Genomic DNA, 27625 nt, shown 5'->3' with positions numbered 1-27625 from the left:
CAGAGGCGGGCATCTGAGTGCCAGGATAGACAGAGAAACCTTGTCTTGAAGTGGGGGGTGGGAGGGACTGCTGGGTTTTGGAGCCTGGGGTTGGAACTTGATATAATCAATGTTTAGGCAAAGAGTTGGGCAGCCCACAGATCCTGGGAGTGGGAGAAGGAGCCAGAGCTTGAGGAGACCTGGGAGACGCTCCAGATGGCGCTGTCCTCACACAGCCAGGTCTGACTGCTGCTAGTCACCGTTTCCTGATGGCCAGGACCACCAGCCCTCCCACCGCACGGATGTGGCGGGGAGAAGAAACAGCACTGCCCCGGGATCACTTGTAACATCAGCGGAGGTCTTTATTGTTCCAGAGGGCCCTAGAGCATCCTTGGCTACCATCTCAGGAGGTAACAACGAGAACGTGCAGTTGTTACACAGTAACATGGCGTGGGCCCTCACAGAAGACACAGCAGCCTTCTGCCTGGGGTGATGTGTTGTCTTAGGGTTGCTATTGCTGTGAAGACACACCGTGGCCGAGAAGCAAGCTGGGGAGGAAAGAAAGGCTTTATTTGACTTACTCTTCTACATCACTGTTCATCATTGGAAGAGGTCAGGACAGGAACTCAAACAGGGCAGGAACCTGGAGGCAGGAGCTGATGCAGAGGCCATGGAGGGTGCTGCTCACTGGCTTGTTCTCCATGGCTTGCTCAGCCTGCTCTCTTACAGAACCCAGGACCGGCAGCCCAGGGATGGCCCCACCCACCGTGGGCTGGGCCCGCCCCCCTTGATCACTGATTAAGAAAATGTCCTTACAGCTGGATCCCATGGAGGCGGCTCCTCAGCTGAGGCTCCTTCCTCTGGTGCCTCTGGCTTGTGTCAAGCTGACGCACAGTCAGCACAGGTGTCCTCAGCAGATGACGAAGGAAGGACTGTGATGTGAAACTGTTGGGCCGTGGCTCCAGCTGAGGTCAGCTTCACCCTGGGAGCCTCTCGGTAGCTTGCCACTGTTCGGAAGGCCAGATTCCCAGCTGGAAATGTCTACAAAGAACACTAGTGACAGCAGGTCAAAGCTGAGAGGAAGAGGGGTGTGTCTCACCTGCCCGTTCAGTTCTTAATTTCGGACACTGGAAGGGTTTTCTTTTCTTTTTTTTAATATTTTATTTATTTATTATGTATACATGCCAGCAGAGGGCATCAGAGCTCATTCAAGGTGCTTATGAGCCACCATGTGGTTACTGGGGGAATTGAACTCAGGACCTTTGGAAGAACAGTCAGTGCTCATAACCGCTGAGCCATCTCTCCAGTCCCTGGAAGGGTTTTCTTAAGGTGACCGAGTATCCCGGTGGGAGCAGCAGTGACTTCAGACGCTGGCTGAGGCTCAGCTCAGTTCCCGGAGTCTCGCAGGCTCTGAAATTCCTAGAGGCGTGTGTCAAGGACGGCAGAGCCCCACAGAGGCAGCGTGACCTCCACTTGCTGGGGTTGAGTCATCGTGTCCCTTTGTGGGTGGTCCCTGGCTGCTGGCTCTCCCCCACCACCCGCCTTTCCCAGGGGTGGGTGCCGCAGCAGGTCGGCCGGGATCAGCCTGCCACCACTGTCCTAGGGCCTGGGGGCTAAGAAAAGGTCTTCAGAATGCTATTTCATGAGAAGTAAGAACTGCATGAAGGGGGCTGGAGAGATGGCTCAGAGGTTAAGAGCATTGACTGCTCTTCCAGAGGTCCTGAGTTCAATTCCCAGAACCCACATGGTGGCTCACAACCATCTGTAATGAGATCTGGCGCCCTCTTCTGGCCTGTGGACCTACATGCAGACAGAACACTGTATGCATAATAAATAAATAACTCTAAAGAAAAAAAAGAACTGCATGAACTGTCCACTGGTGCCCATTAACAATGTATTATCATCTTCTGTCCAATCATCCATGCTGGCGGCCTGTCTCATGGCAGCGCTCGAGGCCCTCTGTCTCATCCCTTCTTCCTCCCAGGCTGGCCCAGCACCGCTCTCCTCACGGGGAGTCTCCTCTCACTCCCTGTGCTGTCATGCATCCCCTCAGGCCCGTCCCCCTGTGGAACTGTTTTCACGAGGACTCACCTCGCCTCCTTTGTCTTCCCGATTATCCTGGACTCTGCCCGTTCCAGCCCCTGGTGGGCAGCTGGACCATCAGACTGACCGTCCTGGGATCCAGCACCCACTAAGGGCCTGGCGCGTCACCATAGCTACTGAATGTCAACTGCCGGAACAACAGCTCACAGCACTGCACGAAGGCAGCCCAGAGGGCCGCGTCAGGCCTCACACCCAGTCTTCACACTTTCTCCCTGTAGGTAAGAACGGGGTTGGGCCCGCAGAGGGAAGAGTTACCACCATGATGCTGCAGGAGGACTGGAGCAGGCCCAGCCCAGGTTTGAGAGACAGGCTGCAGGAGTAGATCTGAGAGCCCAGCTTTCCAGACGTCCCACATCTGGAGCAATATCCCGAGAGAACACAGAGACAGTGGTCACAGGAAGATCTGAAGTATCTGGAGAGACCCTCCTTCACGTCTCAGAAGCCAGAGGAAGGGTTCGCAAGGAAGTTGCCACCCTCTTAGGGCAGACCTCCCACTACGGAGGATGCTGCAGAGAACCTAGGTCAAGATTTATGGTTTCATCATTTAGCTCCTGTGTCCTTTTGGCCCTCAGCTGTCTCTGTGTATGCAGTTTCTGGCGCAGTAAGCATTCTGGGGAGAATGCCCCTAGTGATGGGACCGGATGGTCTGAGAACTCCGGGGAGTTAGAAAGGACAGTTGGTTATGGGAACATCAGTGTCCCAGCCCCCGGCTGGAAGGTCCTAGGCTTGACAACACCAGCAGCCCTTCTAGGCTGAAACTCAGAGCTCCACCCACAGTAGTGAAGAGGGGCCCAGGCCACAGGTCGTGTCCAGGAGGGTCCTAGCTTGTCTAGTTCATCTTCCCAGGCTGAGGGTTCTGGGCAAGCAGCTGTATCTTCTGAAGACTGAGTCAGAGAGGGTTCAGAAATCGACAGAGAGCCAGGCTGGAGAGAGTAGGGGACTTGAGGGTACCGTTTCCCCCAAGACCCTGCATTTGAAGTCTCCTCCCAGTCACTGCCTACCACCCACACCACATCAGGCCCTGGGGGGGGGCACTTATCTAAACCATCGTCAAAAAGGGGTGACAGCCCTCCCACTGTCTCCTGATCGCTGCCAATCCTAGCTGCCGGACCTGTGTGTAACTTGAGTGCTGACGACGTCTGTTGATGCAGTGTGAATAGTCTTGGGGGTTAGGGTTAACATGGCGAGGTCCTGAATACTAGAGGGCTTGTAGGCATGGGACAGTCAGAGAACGGGAAGGACTGTGATGGGATCCGAGAAGACAGGGCCACCGTGAGCACGTCTGGCTCTCAGGGCGAGCAGCCCGCCGGAGGTCTCAAGTGCGCAGGCGCACTGGCGCGGGGGGCGTGGCCGCGTGGCGGGCTTTGGTGCGGGCGGACGCCACTCCGGCGGAGGCAAGGCTTTCTTGCTTGCTCGCGCCGGCGAGACCGTCCTGCGGTTGAGGGTGAGTTCGGCCGCGTGGAGGCAGAGCTGAGGGCGAAGGACGCGAGGCGAGAAAAGCGGGCACGAGCGGAGACGAGGAGGCTGCCCCGGGAGAGCCGGGGGGCGGGGCCAGCGGAGCGCGCGGAGCGGCCGGAAGTGTGGGTGGGTGGGGACAACGCGTGATTGACTGGCTAAGAACCAATGCGGGGGGCGGCCCGCGTGTGGCGGCGTCTTCGGTTGACTGTGAGTAGCGCCTTGAGGTCTCCAATTCGGGGAAGCTGTGTTAAGCGAGTGCTTTATCTGGTGAACGTCAGGCGAGCATCTCTGCTAGGCGTGAAGACACAGGTTTATGGATAACGATTAACCTGAGATCAGGCTTGCCCGGCCCTTGCTGTTACGAGCTCTGCTGTACTGCCGGTTTTTTATTTTAGGATTCCGGAAGGAAGATCCGATGCTTATCCCTCTACCACATTGCTAATGGGAGTGGCATAAAAGTGGGGGTAAATAATAAACACATGGATCCTGGGTTGTCTTGAAATCCAGGCTAGCGCCGGGCGTTGGTGGTGCACTCCTTTAATCTCAGCGCTCGGGAGGAAGAGGCGGGAGGATCTCTGTGAGTTCGAGGCCAGCCTGGTCTACAAGTTCCAGGATAGCCTCCAAAACTATACAGAGAAACCATGTCTCGGAAAAGAAAAAGAAATCCAGGCAGGCTTGCAGTTGTCACATGCAGGGAGTCTGTCTGCCAGCAGCCCCTGTGCCTGGGGTCCCAGAGGGCGACACTCTTCACCTCGTGTGCATCATCCCAGGGAGTCTCCTGTTCAGAACTGCAGGGTCTCGTGTACCTGAATGAGCTTCGCCGAAGCAGAGCCCTCAACAGAGCTGGGTTAAATCCGTGATTTTCTTCTTGGAGTAACTAAAGTTTCCCCTCCTGAACTCCCCCAATGTCTTTCTGTTGGAGATGAAGCTCAGGGCTGTTTCTAGGCAAGGGCTGTTCCAGTGAGCTGTGTCCCCAGCCTGCAGTTATTGAATCTCTGTGACGTCAGCGTCCAGTAGCCAACTTCAGTTATTATGTTGGTGATAGGTTAATTGAGATAATAAAACTTAAGTGGGGTGGGGGGCTGCAGAGTGTTTTACACATGGGAAATGCTCAGAATTTGTTACTTACATTTTTAAGTACTTTATCATTTTATGTGTATGGGTATTTTGCCTGCATGTATGTCTGGATCCCTGGAACTGGAGTTTCAGACAGGTGTGAGCCTCCATGTGGGTGCTGGGAATTGAACCTGGGTCCTCTGAAGAGCAGCCAGTGCTCTTAACCGCTCTCCAGCCTGTTGGTTACTTTTCTTCTCCTTGCCTTCATGTTTTAATGAAGTTTTTTCAGTTACGTGGCTCTTTTTATTATTGGATTATCTTAGTTTGTTATTTGGGTTTTAGTTTTAGTTGTTTTGTTTTGGTAATTTCTCCACCTGGGTTGTCCCTAACTATATGCCTGGAAGAACCCACTGGCAACTGCTTTTCCCCGTAAATGGACTGACACCATCGCTGTCCAAAGTTTTCACTGTATTGATGATAAACTGGGTCTTAGGGTTATTAATATTTGGACTCAGAAGAGATGCACCTGTCCAGTTGACTCTCAAGAAGAAGGGTTTGGACGAGTGCGGCCTCCAGATGGCAGAGAGAGGGCAGAGGAGAGCCCCAGAAAGCTCTTAGGGTTTGGGGCCAGAAAGGGATGACCAGTAGATGGCGCTGCTTGTGTTGCGGTAGAGGTTAGGGAAAGCAGATGGGCTGATGCAGGAGACTGCCTGCCATGTCCCGTAGGTCTTCATCGCAGGAACAGGTGAGGCAGCGGGGCGTGGCGATTACAGAGGCCTTGGAGAAGGCTGCTGGGGAGGGAGTCACAGCCGTGACCCAAAGGCCCCTCGCCCTTTTCAGAAGCGCTCTGCTTCGCGGAGGTACCGGAAGGACATCTGCAACAGCGCGAGAGGCTCATCTCAGGGCCTTCCTGAGCTGGACTCTGCAATAACAATATCTGATATTGTTATTGGATATGCCAGGGTTGTATGTATACATGGACAGAATGTGGCCTCTGCTTGCTGGAAAATACACAACCGAGAGGGAGATTCTGTGACAAGTGGGAAAACTGTGTAGGTTTCAAGACCTACACACCTTTCTCATGGGTCATGAGAAAGGTGACAGACTTCTCTCCTTTTTTTCTTTTTAATCTAGGGCAATGGCTGATGAAGGCCAGGAGGTTGGTGACATCCACTTCCCGTTCCCCTTCCCACCCTATGCTATCCAGAAGGACTTCATGGCAGAGCTCTACAGGGTTTTGGAGGCTGGCAAGATTGGGATATTTGAGAGTCCAACTGGCACGGTGAGCGTGTGAGGGATGAGGGAGTGTCACTAAGACAAGCTGGAGGTAGCCTTACCCACCTTGACAGCTCCCCTGTGCAGACACCGCCTTCCTTGAGAAGAAACGGGGGAGGGGGGGACACCCACAGGAGCTGTGAGCCTAATCTTTCGGCACAGCCGTCGCTCCGCTCCCTCTGTTAAACTACTACGCACAGCACCACCGTCTGAGAAAGACCAGGCTGGAGGTGGCGGGGACTTTAAGATTGCAGTGCAGACCATAACACGGGCGGGCGTGTCTGAGGCGCCTTCTGGCACGCTGCCGCCTCGGTGTTGATGGACAGAGACACAGTGGCGGCCACTCTCCCCCAGGCCTAGCACACTGAGCTAGAGTGTGGAATGCAGGCTACCGCGTGTTGTCAGGAGCCAGGCAAGGGGACCCTATGTTTTCCTTGCTGGCCCAGACTGAGGGAGGATGTATTTGATGTGGGTTGTGGCTAGTGACCCCCAGCTTGCTCCCAGCATCCTGGTGTATGAGCTTGCGTAGTGAGGACTGTGTGATAGTGCGCTGTGAATTTTGGTGTGAAGATGCTCAAATTCTAGGCTTCAGCCTTACATACACAAACAAGAACTGTGGTCCCTGTTAACTGCGTGCCTGGCGTCTATGGGGCTTGGCAAGGCTGGCCTACGGGAGGCCCTTCGTATGAATTTTCTGAATGAGCAAATAAAAGGCAGTGAATTCTCCCTGTCCTTATGTGTGCAGAAGGGCAGCTCCAGAATCGACACTCAGGACTCTGGGGCAGAAAATGTGTCTACGGGGGTACTCTGTTGTTCTTTTCGTTCCAGTGGCTCTCAGCTTGTAGGGCGCGATCCCCTTGGAGAGTAAAAAAATGTGACCCTTTTGTAGGAGTTGCAAATCAGCTGTCTCCCATAGCGGATATTTACATTGTGATTCATAACAGTAGCAAAACTACAGTACGAAGTAGCAACACAAACGATTTTATGATTTCCACCCTCACCACACACGAGGAGCTGTGTTAAAGGGTCACAGTGTTAGGAAGGTTGAGAACCACTGCTCTATATGGTGAGTGGGAGTGTTTTCTGGGTACCTTGTGAAGATTGTTCCATGACTTAGGTGAGCATTTGAGCTGCTGCCCCTCCTCCTCTTCCTCCTCCTCTGTGTAATAACTCTGTCCTGGAACTCACTTTAAACTGTCTGGCCTTAAACTCAGAGATCGGCCTGCCTCTGCCTCCCAAATGCTGGCATTAAAGGCGAGCATTTGGGAGGCAGGTGTTTGTGTTCGCGAGCACGCGGTTACTTTTAGAAGATGATTTTGGGCATGCCCTTAGGAAGTGCTGCTCCCTTTTAGGTGAAGCCTGTGTAGGGGCTCTGTTCCTGGGCCGTTGTCGCACACTGGTGTCTTACCTGTCTTGTCCAACAACATCTAAAGACCGTGTTTCTTTCCACCCTCAGTATGACCACTTCCCCCAGGCTCCTCTGGAGGAGTGCTGCCTGGATTTCTTTGCGTGGATTTCACTCCGTTTAATGTTTTCTGGACGCTGACCCAGTATAATGGAGTGTTCCTTAAGCTGTGTGATCTGTCTTTTCCTCAGAAGGGGAACCCTACCAAGAACCATTCAAAACCTTAATGAAAGCCGACAGATTCCACGTCTCGGGAAAGTGATATACCATCATTACTTAACATTAGCAAGCACCCAATTTCTTACTTTACCACCAGGTATTTTTGGCTCCTGCTTTCTGTGTATTAACTAACCTGGCTCTGTGGGCTCCATGAGTGGGTCTTACTCTTTATCTGTCCCATTTTTGTGTATATATGGAAATGAGCTCTGAGAGTCAGCTCAGAGTCCTGGAGCTAGTGAGATGCTCACTGTCTAATCCAGGATTACAGGAGAGAATTCTGAGTCTTATGGTGCCTCCCAGGGCAGGTAGGTTTAGAACCCTGGTCTGGACTCTCAGCCGCCCTGGATTATGTAGGCAGAAGCCCAGCTCTAAAGATCAACCTGAACCCAGATGGATTCTAGGAGCAGCAGCCTGGGGGATACCACAGTTTCCTCTCTAGAACTCTGTCCCTTTCCTGGGACTTCATAGTATAGAGTGCACCACAGACCGGGTGCACAGCAGAAACTCAGTATCTTACCGTGCTGGAGTTTCAAAGTCTGGAGTGAGCATGTTAGCAGGTTTGGTTCATCCTGAGGGCCATATGGGAAGGGTGTTCAGGCCCACTCGTTGGCTTGTAGATGCTACTTTCTTCCTGTGTTCCTCCATGGTGCCTGTCTTCTTCTGTGTGTGTCTCCATTCTAAGTGTCCCTTTTTCATAAGGTTCCCTGTCCTTGTAAGAATTAGGACCCACCTAAGAGCCTCGTGTTAACTGGACCTACCCCGATTCTCTTTCCAGGTAAATTCATATCCTAAGACACTGGTGTTAGGAGCTCAGCATAGGGGATGCATGTCAACCTTCGAAAGGGACCATGGAAAGCTGTGACCTTAGTCAAGAATAGTGTTTTGGAGAGTAGGAACTGGTGTGACCAATTATGTTGTGTCTGGACTTCAGTTGCCTTAAGGCTTAGAGTCACATGTGGCCTTGGCAAGAATTTGGGTTTTCATGTTTTGTCTTTCTTGGCTATTAATGTTTTTTCCAGCACTATTCAGTCATATTAACTTGCAGTATTTGTAAGTTGAGAAGACACTTGAATTCTTTAGGAACGTGGAGCTTTTTACTGCCTCTTGGGCCAGGTTTTACTCCCCTTTCCCATGACTATGGACTGTTACTGACTCCTTCCCTTTCTGGGTGGCCTTAGAGCGCCCTCATGCTCAGAACTGCAGCCGTCGTTACTGCTCGGGGAGAGCCTCTGTCTCCTCATGCTCGCCACTGCAGCTTCTGGCCTTGTCACTCCTCTTGGTCACTCTTCTTCCCGCAGGGCAAGTCCTTAAGTCTCATTTGTGGGGCTCTCTCGTGGCTCCGCGACTTTGAGCAGAAGCGATTGCAAGCAGAGGCGCGTCTCCTTGCACCTGGGTCTGGCCCCACGTGTGGTGGGGAGAACTCGCTCCCATCTTCGTCACCTTGCCAAGAGCCCTCTGTCACCCCGAGGCCTGCTGGGGAGCCCGACTGGGTCACGGAGTTTGTTCAGAAGAAAGAAGAAAGGGACCTGATGGAGAGGCTGAAGGTGAGAGCGGTCTCAGGGCCGAGAAAGGGAAACAAGCCTCACTGACTATTTTCAGTTCACTACAACGTGGAGGGATTCCACATTCTTTGTGTTGGTGATGCCTGCCAACCCTTCTGTGAACTTGTGTGGATATCATTGCCTCTTCCTGGTGCGAGCAGGCCTTTTCTGCTTACGGTTCACCCAGTTCCGTTTTTCTCTCACCCGGCGAGGCACTCAGTTGAAGGATGACTTTTGTGTGCCCTGGAGAGAGAGAGGGTGTAGCAACGCTTTTGCACTGAGCAGCCAGGCCAGACTGGCAGGGATGGAGGCGGGGTGTGTGGCGAGACCCACTGCGGAGGACGGCCTGGGCTGGCCCTGCCCGGGGGTCTCTGCTGTCCTTGTGCTTAGGAGGAGCAGGTGAAGAGGAGGAAGCGGGAAGAGCGTCTGCAGCGAGTCTGTCAGGACGGGAGGCTCAGGTTTGCAGCGAAGCGCACGGTGAGCATCTGGAGGGCGGGCTGTGGATTGCGAGGAGCTGGGCCAGAGTGGCAGAGTCCACCCCCTGCTCCGTCGGCCGCCCTTCCTTAGCTGGGGCTCTTAAGTGGTGGAGAACCTGAGTCTGGACGCGGAGTCCTTGAGTCAGGTGGGGAGGCTCACGTTCCCAGATGAATGTGGGTGCCCCGTCCTTGGTGACAGCAATGCCAGGGGCCAGCTCTGTCGGGGAGTCAGCTCGGGGCGCATTGCTAAGGCTTCTTGTCGGATCTTTGTTCCTGTCCAGAAACAGGAAGAAGAGGAGACGGAGACTCTCCTGCGCCTCAGCAAGGAGATGCTGGCTGAAGGGACGGGGCCAGAACAGCTGGAGCAGCTGGAGTGTGGGGAGGAGGCGCTGCTTCTGGCGGAGTACGAGAGTGATGAGGAGAGAAGAGCCAGCCGGTGAGGCCACTGCTCCACATGAGTCCACAGCCCTGCTGGGGCCGCCGCCCTCAGGCCAGAGATACGCATCAGCACCAGTGAAAGGGCCTGGTAGCCACCTGCTCGGTTACTAGATGCCAGTGACAACCATGGCTGGCCTTTACTCTGTGCTGGAGGGAGCACTGGGGATGGACATAGTCCACCTGGCTCTCAATCCCACAGTCCCCACCACTAACCCTAAGCACGTGTGGAGTGCGTGGTCCTAACTGTCAGGGAGGAGTCCCTGGAGCTTAAGGTCCGGACGAGCTGGTTTCTGTTCTCGTGGGTGAACCAGGAAACCTCAGTCGGAGAGACTTGGTCACTCCTGCGTTTCACAGCGCCTTTCCAGGTCCTCTTTTCTCATTCCTACCTTAATTCTAGTGGGAGAAGTCCTGGTCCAGAGCCTCAGCCTGGAGGTACACCCCAGACAGGCACAGTAACCTAGGTGGACGTGGTGTGGCCGTTAGGGGGACAGAACAGGCTTCTGTTCTGTCAGGATTAATCTGCGGGAACTTGGATTATTTCGTTGAGAGAGGCTGGGTGTAGCACTGTCCATGAACAGCATTTCAGGGCTGGGAGCTGGGGCTAAATAGACCCTCAGTTTGCAACCGCGGTGTCTTATTCTTGGGGCTTGCCCGTAAGCGCTGTTGACATCTGAGTGAGGCCCCCTCCTGCTGGCCAGTGAGCACCTTCCAGTGCTTTTAGGTATGGAGCTGTCCCGAGCGTGCTGTGGGAAAACTCATCTCCCCGCTTGTCTCTCTCAGGGTGGGTGACGATGAGGATGACTTGGAGGAAGAACACGTAACCAAGGTGAGCTAAGCTGCCCGCTCCTCGGATGCCTCTGGAGGGGAAGCAGACTCTAGGTCCAGGCTCCGCTCCCGCCTCGGGCTTCCCGCCTCAGGCTCCGCTCCCCGCCTCACCGGTGTGCTTCTCAAGCATCGCCTCTCGTTGACCCCTTGACCAGCTGAGCTCTGAGGGGAGGCCTTGGAAGGAGCAGCCCTCCTGGGCCAAGGCTCGAGGGGTTTCCCTCGCAGTGAGCAGTGGTGAGGGCGAGGGAGGAGCAAGCCAGTGTGCCCTCCTTATTCTTGGACTCCCACGGTGTGTTTCTCTTCCTGCTAGTATTTCACACATGTGGGGTGTAGTGAGCTCTGTGGGGCGTGACACGCCTCCATTTTAAAAGGATGTGGTCTCATCTAAGATGGATCTTTTCTGTTGGTAGTTGGCGTCCTTCTCTGCTCTTCTGTCTCCTCAGCTGAATCCTAGAGTAGCAGGAGTGTGCACCTCAGGTCCTGCCTTTCCCTTCAGGGCACACATGGGGAGTAACCTTCCGTGGTGTTCGCCCGAGGGCTGAGGGTCACCGCTGGGTCCAGAGTCAGTGCTGAGGGGAAACCCACCCTCCTAGGGTCCCCAGCTCCTGTAGTGTGGCGGAGTTGGGAGAGCTGAGTCCTGGGGATTACTTGAACTTCTAGAGCACTACCAAGCCCTCCTCAGGCATTACCTGACCTGAGCTGACGCGCTGTCCCCTCAGAAGTGTGCGCTTGCGACCACCCTCCGCCCTCCTGCAGGCCCTCAGGCCACTGTGAACGAGTAAGATTCCCCGCTCTGACTCCCCGTGCTTTCCTCTGGTCAGATTTATTATTGCAGTCGGACACACTCGCAGCTTGCCCAGTTTGTACATGAAGTACGGAAGAGCCCTTTTGGCAAGGAAACCCGGCTAGTCTCTCTTGGCTCTCGGCAGGTAAGCAAAGCAGGGAGGGCGGGGTCAGCCCAGCCAGAGTCCTTCTGTGTCTCGTCTCGTGGTCCGGGCATAGAAAACTGGTGAAGGCCAGGTGGCGTTGGGAGCGCTGTCCTTTGCTGGCCTGCCTCCCTGTTCTTTAGGGGGTGCAGGCGAAGCAGCCGGGTAGTGGGCCCTTCGGTACCTCTTAGCCAGCATCATTTCTATTCTCTATCTGTAAAAGACACCGATCAGTGTTCGGAATCAAAGATGCTGAGCTGAACTAAGGCATGCTGAGGGGGGGAGAGAGAAAATGGTCTCCCCCAGGGAAGAGCACAGCATAGGCTATCCCAGACCAAATGGTGGGTGTGAAAACAGTCACAACCTGAGCAGGCTCTGCTTAGGGATATATATGCATATGCATATACATATATGGGTATAGTATCAGTTCATGGAAGAAGAGGCCATGGATTTGAAGGAAATCAAGGAGCATTTGCAGGGAGGGGAGAGGAAAAATAATATAATTATAATGTCAAAAAGCAGAAATTAGCCGGGCATTGGTGGCACATGCCTTTAATCCCAGCACTCAGGAGGCCGAGACAGGTGGAACTCTGAGTTTGAGGCCGGCCTGGTCTACAGAATGAATTCCAGGACAGCCAGAGCTACACAATGAAATCCTGTTTTGAAAAACCAAAACCAAAACCCAACCAACCAAACAATCCCCCACTTCCAAAAAAAAAAAAAAAAAAAAAAAACCAAACCAAAAAACCAAACCAAAAACCAGAAAAACCTCTCATACCCCTCATACCCAAATGGGGCCAGGGCTGGAGAGATGACTTGGTGGATAAGAGCCCTTGTTGCTCTTCCAGAGGATCCAGGTTCAGTTTCCAGCAGCTCTATGGGAACTTACAGCCATTTGTATTTCTAGTTCCATGGGATCGAATGCTGTGTCCTGGCCTCTTTGGGGACCAGACACACATGGTGCACAGACATATGTGCAGACAAAACACCCACACACATTGTCGCACCTGCTGAGCAGCCTGCATCCGAGAATGTAGCGAGGTGGTCGGGATAGATGACAGAGACCGGTCAGTTGCTTTAAGAAAACTTTATGCTCCCCAAGTCGGCTTAGGAGAACTCCCCAAGAAAAAACGCTTCCCTTTTTTAAAGACTTCTGCCATCCATCTACATACAATTCTCCAACTGAGCTTTCACACACCTTTCACAGCTCTCACAGACTTCTCACCCTCCTGGCTGGTGGTTAAATCTCCAGCACCAGAATCTGGGAGAAACAGCAGGGAGCAGGAAGAAGCATCTAGCCGTAGGGGGATCAAAGTCATGGTGTTTCAGTGAGTGAGCCCTTATCGGAGCTTTATGGCACTGAATTGTTTTCAGTCAACATTATCTCGCAGCTGCCTGCTCCCAGGCTGATGGAGGGGTGGGCTTCCGGCCAGGGTCTGTGATCCCCCCACACATAAACCAAGAGTGAGTCAGTCAGCACTGTCCGGTACAAAGCACATCGTGGTGCACGTTTGCAGACAGCAACTCCAACCTTGGAAAAGGTGGTGAGTGTCGCGTGCACAAATACGCTCCTTTCACTCAGGAAGGCGGAAGCGCGATTTCGTGGTCACATTTATATTAACGGCCCGTTCAGTAAGCCAGGGAAAGCGGGTCAGGATGGGACAATGTCTAGGACTGACCAGGGATGAGCTTGGTGACCGAGGCTTTGCCAGCGTGCGTGGCGGTCATCGCTTTCTGTCTTCTCTCGTGTCTTATAGAATCTCTGTGTGAACGAAGATGTGAAAAACCTGGGTTCAGTGCAACTTATGAATGAGCGCTGTGTGGACATGCAGAGAAGCAAGCATGGTACGCATGCACACATGCACGCATGCATGGGAGCGCGCATGGGAGTGCGAGCTGTGCTGCGTAGCGGAAGTGGCAGACACGAACGTGGCGGGGTTGCCGCAGGGCTGTGTTACCCAGAAGCAACAGCGAGGAGGCCCTGGGTCCTTCCTCAGACCCCCTCCTTGGGCAAGAGCGCTCACGCTTCCTGGGTCAGGGTCAGGGTCAGGGTGTTTGTGCTGCCTCTTTAACGGAGAGCACAAAGTAAAATCCCAGTGTGTTCTGATGAGTCCGTGGCCAGCAGCAAGCACCAAGGGAGCGTGTTGGAACGTCACGGTACTGCCTGAGCTTCCTGCCCCTGCTTTCCTCCAACTGTCCCACCACAGAGAAGAACGGAGCTGAGGAAGACAGGCCAAAGAAAAGGAGACGGAAAGTCCAGACCTCTTGCCCCTTCCACAACCATGAGCAGATGCAGCTTCTCCGGGACGAGATTCTGCTGGAGGTGAAGGACGTGGAGCAGCTGGTGGCCCTTGGGAAGGAGGCACGGGCCTGCCCCTATTATGGGAGTCGCTTCGCCATCCCTGCAGCCCAGGCGAGTGTGCTGGGGAAACGGAAGAGGTTCTCGCACTAACTGGGGCTTACAAAACAAGGCTCTCATTCCTCTTCAGTAGGTGGGGACTCACTACATGGTCAGGCTGACCCAGCACCGCACAGTCCTAGCGCAGAGTTCCAGGAGACCAGGGGTCCTTGTAGCTATGGACTAGAGGCCAGCTGGTGTGTTTGAGCATTCGGCAGATGAGGAGGCCAGAACGTGAACGCGAGGGAAGGCTTCTCATGACTGCTGACACACCCGCCTGGCTGCACGTGTGATACTGGCCCGGTTAGACCTGCCTTACCCGTGTACAGAGAGGAAAAGCTGGTTTTTGTCTGACAGCCCCTTGCCGTTCACTGTGGGTGATTTCACGCTACCTTCCGCCCTCCCCGAAAGGTGTCACTCATGGGGAGCTCTGTGTCCTCTGGGAGACTTAACTGGATTTCAGAAGAGCACTTCTCAGTAATCACATTGCGCAGCGCAGTGCTCAGGCGTGGATGTCCCTGCTCTGTGCGGTGCTCACACCCAGTGCAGTGCTCACACCCAGTGCAGTCAGTGCTCACACCCGGTGCAGCGCTCACACCCAGTGCAGTGCTCACACCCAGTGCAGTCAGTGCTCACACCCGGTGCAGTGCTCAGGCATGGACATCCCTGCTCTGTGTGTTGCTCATAGACAAACTAAGGGACTCTGTCTACAGATGTCTCATCGAGTTAGTGCTGCCACCATTTATGTAGAGGTATGAAGACCCGAAATAGCCCTATTCTCCCCATGAGAACACTAGGGCCCAGAAAGATGACTATCTTTTCTCTCACTGTCTTAAATGACGGTACCCTTATTGGCACCTGGGCCTTGATTTTCCAGTTTTCTGAGATTTCGTATTATTGTTATCTTTGTGTGTGTGTGTGTGTGTGTGTGTGTGTGCCGCGCGCGCGCCTTTGTGCAGAACAGAGAACAATTTTGGGTGTGGCAAAGCCAGTGGGTAACGAGCCTGTCCTTTCCTCCCTGCTGCTGGGATCTCGAGTGGACCACTGTGTCCCCCACCCTGCCTTTTCCCCCCGTACTTAGCCCTTGCTTTCAAGGAAGACACTGCATCAGTTGAACAGTGTCCCTCTCTTTCTTGTTGTCTTTTAATTGGAAGGTCTCCATAGCAGCACATACCTACAGATTTGATTTTACCCTCACCCCTCAGTTGACATAGTTTGGCAGATTCACTAAGTTGATGAAAAGCCTAGGGTCACCTAAGTTAGACTTTGCCGGTGCCACAGAGCTGGGAAGCAGCAGCCCTGGGACCACAGGCTGCCGTCCCTTCTGAGGGCTGTCTTGGGATCTCCGATGAGGTTCACCTGAAAGGCTGCCACCCCCTCCCCCTTCCCCAGATGCTCAGCCCCAGTTGTAGTTCCTCGCAGGTGACATCCCACATAAGACATCTGGAAGAGGCTCTGTCGGAACAGGCAGAGTAGTGAGCCGTGCTACCCTGGCTGACTACCCCACCCCCGTGCAAGGTTAAACGAGTTTACTGCAGGATGGGCCTGCTGCCAAGTGCAAGACAGGCTGCTTCACTGTCTGGCGATCCCCTTTCCCTGCAGCTAGTGGTGCTGCCTTACCCCATGCTACTGCATGCAGCCACCCGGCAGGCTGCAGGAGTCAGGCTGCAAGGCCAAGTGGTCATCATTGACGAGGCGCACAACCTGATCGACACCATCACCAGCATCTACAGCACAGAGGTCAATGGTTCCCAGGTGGGCGAGCCTCTCCCATCTGTGCAGAGCGGCATGGCTCATTCCTTCAAATGCCTAGGCCAGGGACTCCTCTGCATGTGGGGTTCGGTAGAGGGTGAGCTGAACTAAAAACCCTGCCTTTTCTTGTTCATTGGCAAGTGTGAGGCTCTTGGTACCGCTGGCCTGCATCCAGGATGCTGCTAACCAGGAGTCTCACAGGATTTTGTTTATTATTATCAGTACTGCTTTGGGGGTGCTTAATGGAGGGATGCCCAGGGTCTCTGCGGCTCTTATTTATTGTCGTCTGGTATGTGGCAAGCACAGAAAGGGGCTCTGTGTGCCTCACGCTTTTCTCTTGGGGTCCACTGCTTTAGTTTGGGAGCTTTGGGTTCATGAAGGGCGAAGCTGTGTATCATGTACCCACACTGCACAAGTTGAGGTGAGCCAGGACTTGATAAAGCCTATGTCATGTCTGCCCCCTGCTTGAATTTCCCTCTCAGATCCCCTGGGATATTTAGGGCCTTAGGCTTTGGCCTCTTCCCTTGCCATCTCAGCTGTCATCAGCCGTGGCCTCTACATGCTTTGCCCTTGTCTGTTTCTGTCCAGCTGCCCATCGCCGTTTCCTAGAATGGGCTAATGGCTGTCTACAGAGGGTCTCTCAACCGTGTCCTGGGATGCCTTCATGCCGTTGTGTTTTCTCCCCAGCTCTGCCAGGCCTATTCCCAGTTGCTGCAGTACATGGGAAGATACGGGTAAGACACTATGCCGAGGAAGATACGGGTAAGACACTATGCCGAGGAAGGCGGTCTAGCCATGCCCAGTCTCGGTGGCCTCCAGAACGCAAGTGGATGGTGCTGTTAGTGCCCAGGTCTTGGAGGAATAGGTTGAATTGGTCTGTCTTGGTGCATTCCCTCTGCAGCCTTGGCTCGTGGGGACAGAGCAGCAGGCTCCGAAAGCCTTTTATATCTGCTGAACGTTTTGTAGCTCACAGCCCAGTGTGTCGGGCCTGAGGCAGAAAGGCCCCATGGCATCCGGTGGAGGGCAGTTGCTGCAGAATCCTCTGGTAACTCTGCCTCTGTTGCTTCTTCCTCAGGAAGCGTTTGAAGGCCAAGAACCTCATGTACATCAAGCAGATCCTGTACCTGCTGGAGAAATTCGTGGCTGTTTTAGGAGGTAGGAGCGCCATCCTTGGCTCACCCTGCTCTGAAGGCTGTGTTGTTGGTCTTGTTCCTTGAGTGCCAGTCAGGACCCTTGGGGCTTAGCGCTGTCTGATTGTTGGTCTGGGCTGCTCTTTGCGGACTCACGTGAGGCGTTTGACCAGCTTTCTCACTGCTGCTCCTGCAGCCCAGTTTACTTCTCCATGCTCCTCTCCTTTTACTTTAAGGAGCCTGCCTGCAGGGCTACGTTAACATGCTGTGTGCATAGCCACAGCTACGAGGTAGCCCAGTGTGGCCAGAGGGCGGGACCTGCCTGTGGCCGGGGAGACTGGAGGCTGCTGACTCCGGTAGGCGTCCAGGGTTCTCAGGATGTTCAGGCCTGGGACTGTTTGATTATACGGCAACACATTTAAAGGCTTCTATAGAGGTTTCCAGAAAGCCAGGGCAGCCTTTCCTAGAGAGACTGCCCAGGTTAGTACTCTCTGCCTCCTTGTCTGCCGTGTCGCAGCTCCCTGTCCTCTGGAAGATTCTGTTGTTTCCCTTGCCCTGCCCACAGTGACAGTGGGGAGGGAGGCTGCTCTGCCCCTGCCCCTGCCTGTCCTTGGGTTCCTTTGAAGTGTGTGAGTCAGATCTGCAAGGCTCCTGGCAGCTCCTGTCTTCTTAGAGTGTTGTTTGTCTGCCGTGGTGTGCCAGCGCTGGCTGACACAGGCAGTCCTGCTTGCTTCAAGCACGTGTCTCTGGAAGCGTGCATGGTCAGAAGTGGGCAGAGAACTGCCCCGTGACGGACGGGAATTCCCTTCTTTAGGTGACGTCAAGCAGAATCCTCGCACTCAGAGCCTGCCTCACACAGGTGAGGAGGGCGGGAGGGGACATGAACCACTCAGAGCAGGGACTTGGCAAGCTACAAAACCAGGCTCCTTTCTGTTCACAGGGTCTGAGCTGAAGAGCATCAACGACTTTCTCTTTCAGAGCCAGGTGGACAACATCAATCTGTTCAAGGTAATCATCTATTCTGGTTTCCTTATGGCTAGAAAGGAGAGGTAGGGGTGGGGTGCAGCTGTGGGAGAGGTGGGGTGGGGTGCGGCTGTCAGAGAGGTGGGGGTGGGGCGCGGCTGTGGGAGAGGTGGGGTGGGGTGCGGCTGTCAGAGAGGTAGGGGTGGGGTGCGGCTGTCAGAGAGGTAGGGGTGGGGCGCAGCTGTGGGAGAGGTGGGGTGGGGTGCGGCTGTCAGAGAGGTGGGGGTGGGGCGCGGCTGTGGGAGAGGTAGGGGTGGGGCGCAGCTGTGGGAGAGGTAGGGGTGGGGCGCAGCTGTGGGAGAGGTGGGGTGGGGTGCGGCTGTCAGAGAGGTAGGGGTGGGGCGCGGCTGTGGGAGAGGTGGGGTGGGGTGCGGCTGTCAGAGAGGTGGGGGTGGGGCGCGGCTGTGGGAGAGGTGGGGTGGGGTGCGGCTGTGGGAGAGGTAGGGGTGGGGTGCGGCTGTGGGAGAGGTAGGGGTGCGGCTGTGGGAGAGGTAGGGGTGCGGCTGAGGGAGAGGTAGGGGTGGGGTGTGGCTGTGGGAGAGGTAGGGGTGCGGCTGTCAGACAGGTGGGGTGGGGTGGGGTGCAGCTGTTGAGCACTTCCCTGTTATGAGTAAGGCTTTGTGTTCTGCCTCTTGCACATAATCAAAATGAACATAGAGGAAATCAGATGCAAATCGTTGTCCTTGAATAGTCTTTGGCACTTTTCTCCCCTTTGTGTTAAACTATTTTTATTCATTTATTTGTGTGTACCATTTGTCTGTGTGAGGGAGTCAGATCACCTGGAACTGGAGTTTCAGACAGTTGGGAGCTGCCATGTGGTTGCTGGGAATTGAACCCAGGTCCTCTGGAAGAGCAGCCAGTGCTCTTAGCCACCAAGCCATCTCTCCAGCCCTGTGTTTAACTCTAAATAATTGACTTGCCCCTTGTTCTTGAGTGAGTGCAGCTTCGAGTCCCACAGCTGTGACCCTTGTGTGAGACTTCTTTCTCCAGCTTGCTTCAGACCCCTCCCTTCACCAGTTTTAGCCGGATGCCAGGCTTTGTAGTGATTTTCCTCATTCCCACCGAACCTCATGCTCTCAGATTGTGAGCTGAGCCGAGCCCAGGCATCACCACCTACCTACTGAATATAGCAGGGAGACTACACCCTGGCCTTCCTTGGGACAGTGTGTGTGTGTGTGTGTGCCACAGTGTGTGTGTGTGTGTGTGTGTGTGTGTGTGTGTGTGTGTGTCTTGTCTTTGCATCCCATTTCTCAATAAGAGCACTGAGATATAGTTGCTCACTTTACTGTCTCTGGCTCTTATGTGTTCTCTGAGTATTCCAACTCAGGTTTTCATGGGTGTGTTGCAAGCCTGTGAGCCGTCTTCTCAGTTCTTGGGGTTGTTTTTGAAATGCCTCTTTCTTCTTCAAGGCCCACTCTGCACGTGGGCACTCAGAAGGAAGCAGATTGCCATGCAGTTATTGTCTTCTTTTTGAAGTTGGTTTTGTTTGTATGGGCGTTTTCCTGCACGTCTGTCTGTACCATGTGTGTGCCTGGTGCCCCAGGAGGCCAGGAGAGGGCATCAGATCGCCAGAACTGGAGTTATGGATGGTGTGAGCCATCTGTAGGTTCCAGGTCTTCTGGAAGAGCAGCCAGTGCTCTTACTGGCTGAGCCAACCTTCCCACCCGTCAGAACCTGTGTTGAACACCGTTAGGGCAATGAGAGTAGTGGGGATGGATGTCTCTGAGGAGGCCACAGTAAGAGGAACCCTGAGTTCTTATGGGCCCCAGAAAGCAGACAGTAAGGCTTCTTGCGAGGCTTTGGGCTCTTCCGAGGGGCCAGTGGTATGGGGTGGCCATCTCTTTAGAGTTCAGAGCACAGTTTGCTTCCTTCTCACGTGGGTCTGTGCTGGTTTTGCAGGTGCAGCGGTACCTGGAGAAGAGCATGATCAGCAGGAAGGTACCGTTCCCGTTGTCCTGGCCAGGAGCCCGAGTACCCCTGCCTGCCTGCCTTACTCTGCTGCCCTGGGGACTCGAGGCTTCTCATTTCCCCCCGTCCATAGTGTGAAGTGATTTCTGGCTTGGTGTCTCAGTCAGGGTGTCTTCTCATTCTGTGTGTCTGTCTACTCTCCCGCACACAGCTCTTTGGCTTCACAGAGCGCTTTGGAGTTGTCCTTCCATCCCCCTCAGCCTCCCAGGAGAACCGAAATCTGGACGGCTTCCAGCACTTCCTGAAGAGCCTGCAGTCTGGGCCTGCTGATGGTGAGTTAGCAGGGTGAGCGAGGAGCCGGGCACAGGCCCTTGAGCGAACATGGACCTGAGGAAAGCCTTCTTTCCCCCCACCCTCTTCTGCAGACTCCCTGGAGGAGGAGCAGGCCACAGTGCTGCGGCCCGCCTCCCCGCTGATGCACATTGAGGCCTTTCTGGCAGCTCTCACCACTGCCAACCAGGATGGCAGGGTCATCCTGAGCCGCCAAGGTAACTGACTGCTTGTGGCAAAGGGGCCTGGCTTGAGCGGGCTCTACCATACTGCCCGCGCTCTCTGTGTGTGAAGGGGCCACATGCCTCCTGGGCCTGGGGCCTGCAGTGGCCCTGGAGACCAGGTCTCAGAGGTGCCCAGTTGTCTCCGTCTCCTACAGAGCCAGAATCTCACGGTTGAGGTCAGGTGGGGTTGGGCTTCATTTTTGTTCTCTTGTCTTGTCTGGGGGTTGGTTGTGTGGCACTGGCGTCTACACGCAAGTCCATAGTACCGATGACAAGAGAAACGAGTTTTTCCTTAGAGGGACAGTGCTAGCTAGCTCACTGGCATCCGTGGGTCGTCCGGGGTTTCCTATGCCTAGTCCACTCCTCTCTCTGCCTTTTGTCTGTCTTTCAGGCAACGTTGGTGAAAGCAGCCTCAAATTCTTGCTCTTGAACCCAGCTGTGCACTTCGCCCAGGTGGTGAGGGAATGCCGAGCAGTGGTCATTGCAGGTGGCACCATGCAGCCGGTAAGGCACCAGGGTATCCGTCAGGTCTCTTCTCTGTCCCCTGGAACCCCAAACAGAAGTGTGCTAGCTCGTGCAGACCCAGCAGTGCCCACTAGTGCCGCTGCCCGTGCCTTAGGCTGGTGGGGTGGTCGCACTCGGGTCTTGTCTGCCTCAGGCTGGTGGGGTGGTCGCACTCGGGTCTTCTCTGCCTTAGGCTGGTGGGGTGGTCGCACTCTGGTCTTCTCTGCCTTAGGCTGGTGGGGTGGTCGCACTCTGGTCTTGTCTCTCTGCAGCCCCGGAAGCAGGCTTTTCTGAGAAAAAGCCCTCTATAGTCCCAGACCCTCTTATTCCTTTCCTAACCCAGCACCTCTCTTAGGAAGTCATTGCATGTATGTTTTTAGAAGGGTTATGTAGTTTTATTATAGAAATCAAAGACAAGCTATAGACATCACAGTTCTATCAACAAAAGATTCATGCTGGTGTATGTAACATGAATGTAAATACAAGCATTTTGCATGTGTACATATTTTTTTAAAAACACACATATATTATTGGTATAATTTGCTTTTTATCTCTGCAACAAAATGTTAATATTTATCCTTGTCAGCAAATATGCATTCTAGCATATTCTACTGTGTTGCATTCTAACCATGTAGATATGCTACTCACAGCACACCTGCTTTGTTGGTCCTTAGCCTATTTTCCTGTTGTCTCTGGTTTCACAGTTCTGTGATCAATGCAAACGTGGGCCTCAGAGCCAGTGTGGGCCGGGCAGATGCTCTGCCAGCGAGGCACACTCCAAGCCCATAGGCACTTGTTCAGTTTTTGGTTTGCCGTTCATATGTACAGATTTGTATATTTGTATGCATTTGATGGGTTAATGTTGTGTGTTGTTATTATTCATGGTCATTATTCTGGTGTGTGTGTGTGTGTGTGATGGGGGTCTCACTATGTAGTCTTTGTGTCTGTTTGTCTGTTTGTTTGTAGACAGGGTCTCTCTACATAGCCCTTGCATTCACTGTATAGATTAGGCTGGCCTCGAACTCATAGAGATCCATCTATCTCTGCTTCTTAAGTCCTGATATTAAAGACCTGTGTCACCATGCCCAGCCCAGGGTTTCTCTGTATTGTTTTGGAGGCTGTCCTGGCACTCACTCTGTAGACCAGGCTGGTCTCTAACTCACAGAGATCGGCCTGCCTCTGCCTCCCGAGTGCTGGGATTAAAGGTGTGCGCCACCAACACCCAGCTTACTGTGTAGTCTTAAAGAATGTCCTCAACTGAAGTTACAGACTGTTGTAAGTCAAACTCAGGTCCGTGCACGAGCACTGAGGGCTCTTACCCACATGTCTATCTTTCTAGCACCCAATTTTTTTCTTAGATGTTTTGTCCCTGTGTATGTGTTTTTTATATTCCTCCTTGTATCACTCTCCTGTTTTCACTCCATTCCCTCCCATTGGTCTCCATTGTCTCCATAAACAGTGTGTCATATATGTACAATGATTTCATTATTTATATAGGATCTAGGACTGCAGCTGGGCTCAGTCGCTTCATGTGATCTTCCTCAGTTGCAACAGTTTTTCTGTCAATTTTGTTTTTTTCTGAGACAGGGTTTCACTGTGTAGCACTGGCTGTCCTGGAACTCACTTTGTAGACCAGGCTGACCTCAGACTCACAGAGATCCACCTGCCTCTGCCTCCCAAGTGCTGGGATTCTGCCTGGCTTGAGCTTGCTCTGGTCTCAATCTGTGACATCACTGTGACAGGTTTAACCTGCCCTGTTACACCCTGAAACCGTTTTCTTGATGTTATCTCTCACCTCTGAGTGTTACCCCTGTCCCATCTTCCAGATGACCCTTAAACTTTTGAGTGTTCTGTTTTCTTGGCTGTCATTTGGTTAGGATAAGGTAGCATTGTACACTGTTGATTTTGATACATAGAAAGTGTTCAGGGGCTGGAGAGATGGCTCAGAGGTTCAGAGCACTGGCTGCTCTTCCAGAGGTCCTGAGTTCAATTCCCAGCAACCACATGGTGGCTCACAATCATCTGTAATGAGATCTGGTGCCCTCTGTATACATAAAAAAAAGAAAGCAAGTTCCTGAGCCAAATGTGTCCGCTTCCTCTGCTGTTACGTTTCTGCCAGCGGTGGGTCTGTTACTGATGTTTCATCTAAAGGTCCCTGGACTTTCCTGTACCCCCTCTTCTTTCTGTTGTGTGGGCTCTCTGCCTCCTGTCCCAGAATTCCCTCACCTGCACTGCACAGCACCTCCCCCCCAAGCTCTGAGTCCCCCCCAAGCTCTGAGGTCATGAGGCCCTGATGTTACCGCTGCAGGTGTCTGACTTTCGGGATCAGCTGCTGGCATGTTCTGGAGTGGAAGCTGAGCGGGTGGTGGAGTTCTCCTGTGGTAAGGAACCGTGCAGAGGGTAGAATGGGCCACGGATTCTGAGGTCTTGATTTAGTTACCCTTGGCCAAAAGCAGAGGCCACCATTGGACTGGGATGTTACTTCTAGTGAGTTTGCTCACCAGCACACTGTCTCGGGTTCCAAAGTTCTGCACTCTCCTCACCACATGCCTTACATTGGGAATGTGGGTGCAGAGAGAGGCCGTGTGCATTTCAAGTTTCTGCTCCTAATTGGGGAGATGATTTGAGAACCTCCCCTACCTACCTGGACACTGGCTTTCAGCCCTGTTTTGGTATCACCAGGTCATGTGATCCCTCCAGACAACATCTTGCCCCTTGTTGTATGCAGCGGGCCCTCTAACCAACAACTGGAATTCACCTACCAGAGACGAGAGCTGCCTCAGATGGTTAGTGCTAGCCCATGTCCCGTTCTCTCTGGTGTGTGTCCAGGGCAGAATTCTTACCAGCATTGGCACTGGGGCAGATGGTCACATCTGACACAAGTAGAGTGTTTTTTAAAGATATTTATCAAGGAAGATCTTGGCTGTCTCCCTCTCCATCGACTACTAAATGTTTTCTAAAGAGCTCCCAGCATCTGTCAGTGCGGGATGGAAGGTTGGCCACTTGGGGCGCTCTCGCTCCCGCTCCGTGCCTCTATGCTGGGACTAATGCCTTTCTTGGGCACAGCTCCCATGGCATCTCAGGGTTACTTAGTTCTGGATAGTGTCCCTCATGGCACCGGAACTTAGGAAGATATCAGTGGCATACCAAAAGTCTAGTTCTGGGGTGCCAGTGGTGGGATGTGTCATAAAGGCAAGCATTCACCAGAGTACCCAGTTGGGCGTGTCTGTAGAGAGTAGTGCATTTCACGCTACACAAGGGGACCTGCTTGGGTGTGACTGTGAGACCTGTTCCCGGCTAGCTGTTTGTCTGCCTTCTTCAGATGGAGGAGACAGGCCGCGTCCTCTGTAACTTGTGCAACGTGGTCCCTGGAGGGGTGGTATGCTTCTTCCCTTCCTATGAGTACCTGCGCCAGGTACACGCTCACTGGGACAAGACTGGCCTGCTGGCACGCCTGTCTGTCAAGAAAAAGGTGAGTGCCCCTGACCCTGCTTGTGAGGACATTGCCAGCCTGCAGCTCTTCCCAGGGCCCCTCACTCTCGTGGACTTGGCATGGTCCAGAGTGTCCCGGCTCCTATATCTACCAAGTCTGGGCCTGAGACACTGGCCACAGGGTTCCCCAAAGCTCGATTCCATGTTCTATCCTCAAGCCTCAAAACCCAGACTGAGACTCAAGACTCAGTCTTTTGAAGCCTTTTGCCGAGCGGCCTTCTCCCTTCAGCTATTCCAGGAGCCCAGGAGCGCGAGTCAGGTGGAGCAGGTGCTGGCGGCGTACTCTAGGTGCATTACGGTGAGAGAAAGGACCCTCGGTGCCCGGCTGCTGGGAACACATGTGAGGCTCCCAACTCTGGGTTTGGCTCAGCAACTCTGGTGTGGCTCTCCCCCCACAGTGCTGCGGTCAGGCAGGAGGCCACCTGACAGGGGCCTTGCTCCTCTCTGTGGTTGGAGGGAAGATGAGTGAAGGGATCAACTTCTCTGATGACCTGGGCCGGTAGGTGTGGTGTCCTCTTGTCCGGCGGGGCTGAAGGCACTGGGCCCAACCTGCCCAGTCACACCGTAGGGTCGGCACTCATGTGGCCTGCTTGGGGTCTGTAGGCTGCGGGTGGAGGGTTTGAAACCCATCTCCACCTGGCTTCATAGAACAGACAAGTGGGCAGCCATGACTTGCAATCACACACTATTTATAATTGCATCAGTTGATCTCATGTGGATGATGACCCGATGGCTATTTGATCACTTATGCCATGGGCCATGTAACCTATGACAGGTGTGTGGTGATGGTGGGGATGCCGTACCCCAACATTAAGTCTCCAGAGCTGCAAGAGAAGATGGCTTACTTGGATCAGACCCTGGTGAGTGCTTCAAATGGTGACAGGAAAGGGCTGGGGAGAAGTGGAGAAGGAAACTCCTGGGCCTAGATGCAAGGACCTGCCTTGTGACAGAGTATTGCACAGCTGCTGTCACTCCTCCCACAGGCTTTGGAGTATACCTCAAGTCTCCTTGCCCCCTTGATCTTCTCTATAAGACATTCTAGAGCACAGGCTCTAAAGCCCTGGGTACCAGGCAAGCGAGAGTAGATTCTGATCTGCCTGCTGTTTTCTTTTCTTAGCCTAGGACGCAAGGTCAGGTCCCCCCAGGGAAGATGTTGGTGGAGAATCTGTGTATGAAGGCTGTAAACCAATCCATAGGTAAGTCTGGGGCTGCTGCTGGAGCAGATGGATGGGTCGAGGAAGGAGGGATTTTACTGCTGTATTGTCTACTCGAGCAAACGAGGGAGCCCCAGTGGACATGTAGTATTGGTGAACTCAAGTCCCAACCTGTGTGTCTACGCAGGCAGGGCCATTAGGCACCAGAGAGACTTTGCCAGCATCTTGCTCCTGGATCATCGGTACGCCCGCCCGCCTGTCCTGGCAAAGCTGCCAGCCTGGATACGAGACCGAGTGGAGGTCAAAGCCTCCTTTGGCCCTGCCTTTGCTGCTTTGCGGAAGGTTAGGTTTGCTCCCCGTGCCCCAGACCTCCCCAGCCTGGAATGGGGCTTCTCACGGCGTTTCTCTCCCTGCAGTTTCATCGGGAGAAATCACAGCCCTGTCTGGTATAGGCTATTCTTCTGCTTGGCCTAAGGTGGTCAAAAGCATATGCAGCCTCTGGAGGCACTGCATTCCGTTGTGAAAAGCATATGCAGCCTCTGGAGGCACTGCATTCCGTTGTGAAAAGCCACCAGGACAAATGCAGTTCACCCTGAAGGAACATGGCCGGGAACCTCTTTCTCAGGAACCTCATTCCCACAGCGCCTGGCTCAGGTTCAGCTTTCTGCCTGGCGCCAGAAGACTGCAAACATCCGCTCTCTGCCCTTTTGTGAGGTGAGGCCCAGCCTGCCTCCATCCTTTCCAGGGAGAGTGAGTTGTTCTTGCTCTTTGACCCCAGTCTCAGCCACGGATGACTCTGTTCAGGGCCCTGCTGTCCACAGATGACTGTTCAGCGCTCTGCTGTCCACCGATGACTCTGTTCAGGGCCCTGCTGTCCACAGATGACTGTTCAGCGCTCTGCTGTCCACCGATGACTCTGTTCAGGGCCCTGCTGTCCACAGATGACTGTTCAGCGCTCTGCTGTCCACGGATGACTCTGTTCAGGGCCCTGCTGTCCACAGATGACTGTTCAGCGCTCTGCTGTCCACGGATGACTCTGTTCAGGGCCCTGCTGTCCACAGATGACTGTTCAGCGCTCTGCTGTCCACGGATGACTCTGTTCAGTGCTCTGCTGTCCACGATGACTCTGTTCAGCGCTCTGCTGTCCACGATGATTCTGTTCAGCGCTCCGCTGTCCACAGATGTCTCTGTTCAGCGCTCCGCTGTCCACGGATGTCTCTGTTCAGGGCCCTGCTGTCCACAGAGCCTCCATGTTCAACTGTGTCTCCAGGAGGAGGTGGATCTCTCTTACTTGGCTGCTGCTCCTTCCTCAAGCCTGGGGCACATCTTTTCTTCAGCCTGCAATACCACCACACCTACTGTGGCCTTAGAAGCAATGCCAGGGTCACTAGACTCTCCATGTGACTGCTTTTAGAGTCCCTTTGTCACCAGAGCATTCTTGGCTGTGGAGAAGTAACCCTCACTCTGCAGTACTTGACCCCCGACTCAGCTCTGTCTTGAACCCAGAAAAGATGCTCTACTCCCTCAAACATTCTGTTTCATTGCTCAGACTGCCAGAGCAGAGGACAGACCATGATCTGCTAAGCCAGCTCCATCTGGCAAGGCCCCCTTCCTTTACTCAATAAAGGGCACTGTTCACGTGGGCTGAGGCCTGCAAGCACAATTCCTTACTGTTGTGTGTTGCTGCTGTCTCAGTGCTAACTAAGGTAAACCAAGGTGCTGCTGGTGCCGATCAGGCCGTCGCGTGAGTTAGTGGAGCTGCCACATGGTGCACACAGCCCCAGGACATAAAAAGGGGTGAGACAGGATTAGCGACATTTGTCCAGCCACATCACCCTCTCTGGACGACAGGACTTTTAGACGTCCACTTGCACAGGAGCCTTCAGGGCTCTTCCTGCTGCAGTGAGTGAGGATGGCCAGGTTCTGCCTAGGGGAGCCTGATCCACAATTAACATCGTGCACTGTTGGCCAGATTATAGACTTGCATCATAGATTCAAATGTTTACTCA

At 53.8% G+C, this 27625-nt stretch overlaps 1 protein-coding gene and 1 long non-coding RNA gene across 3 annotated transcripts; one reads left to right on the top strand and one right to left on the bottom strand.

The window, feature by feature from the left end:
- Nucleotides 1–316: 316 nt before the first annotated feature.
- Nucleotides 317–3430, bottom strand: LOC121142714. Its single transcript, XR_005879755.1, has 4 exons — nucleotides 3194–3430; nucleotides 2071–2294; nucleotides 796–1020; nucleotides 317–527 (listed from the first exon to the last, which is right to left on the bottom strand). It is a non-coding gene; the product is annotated as an uncharacterized LOC121142714 (long non-coding RNA).
- On the top strand, nucleotides 3418–27279 carry Ddx11 (DEAD/H-box helicase 11). 2 transcript variants are annotated; one of them, XM_013118433.3, is made up of 27 exons: nucleotides 3418–3526; nucleotides 5731–5878; nucleotides 8794–9039; nucleotides 9427–9513; nucleotides 9794–9948; nucleotides 10731–10776; nucleotides 11597–11704; nucleotides 13459–13546; nucleotides 13909–14114; nucleotides 15702–15854; nucleotides 16539–16585; nucleotides 16927–17006; nucleotides 17796–17840; nucleotides 17922–17989; nucleotides 19904–19942; nucleotides 20124–20244; nucleotides 20338–20460; nucleotides 20858–20970; nucleotides 23279–23351; nucleotides 23653–23756; nucleotides 24293–24442; nucleotides 24692–24760; nucleotides 24861–24961; nucleotides 25238–25322; nucleotides 25580–25658; nucleotides 25804–25958; nucleotides 26033–27279. In XM_013118433.3, the coding sequence occupies exons 2-27, from the start codon at nucleotides 5735–5737 to the stop codon at nucleotides 26066–26068; spliced, it is 2721 nt and encodes a 906-aa protein (XP_012973887.1). In that variant the 5' UTR covers nucleotides 3418–3526; nucleotides 5731–5734; the 3' UTR covers nucleotides 26069–27279. The 2 variants fall into 2 exon arrangements, with proteins under 2 accessions (XP_012973887.1, XP_040608846.1); XM_040752912.1 differs by lacking the exon at nucleotides 3418–3526 and adding an exon at nucleotides 3678–3747.
- The last annotated feature ends 346 nt before the right edge of the window (nucleotides 27280–27625 follow it).

This window comes from Mesocricetus auratus, unplaced genomic scaffold (assembly GCF_017639785.1).
Source record: "Mesocricetus auratus isolate SY011 unplaced genomic scaffold, BCM_Maur_2.0 Super-Scaffold_100010, whole genome shotgun sequence".
NCBI classification, from domain to species: domain Eukaryota; kingdom Metazoa; phylum Chordata; class Mammalia; order Rodentia; family Cricetidae; genus Mesocricetus; species Mesocricetus auratus.
The sequence above is the reverse complement of the archived record's forward strand: the minus strand, read 5'-3'. Positions and strand labels throughout refer to the sequence as shown.

What these genes read in the sequence shown, in the direction of transcription:
- Ddx11 (XM_013118433.3), top strand. Translation starts at nt 5,735, where the DNA reads ATGGCTGATGAAGGCCAGGAGGTTGGTGACATCCACTTCCCGTTCCCC. An exon ending in CAGTACATGGGAAGATACGG is followed by an intron (nt 16,586 to 16,926) that starts GTAAGACACTAT and finishes CTTCTTCCTCAG; the next exon opens with GAAGCGTTTGAAGGCCAAGA. An exon ending in CGTACTCTAGGTGCATTACG is followed by an intron (nt 24,761 to 24,860) that starts GTGAGAGAAAGG and finishes CTCCCCCCACAG; the next exon opens with TGCTGCGGTCAGGCAGGAGG.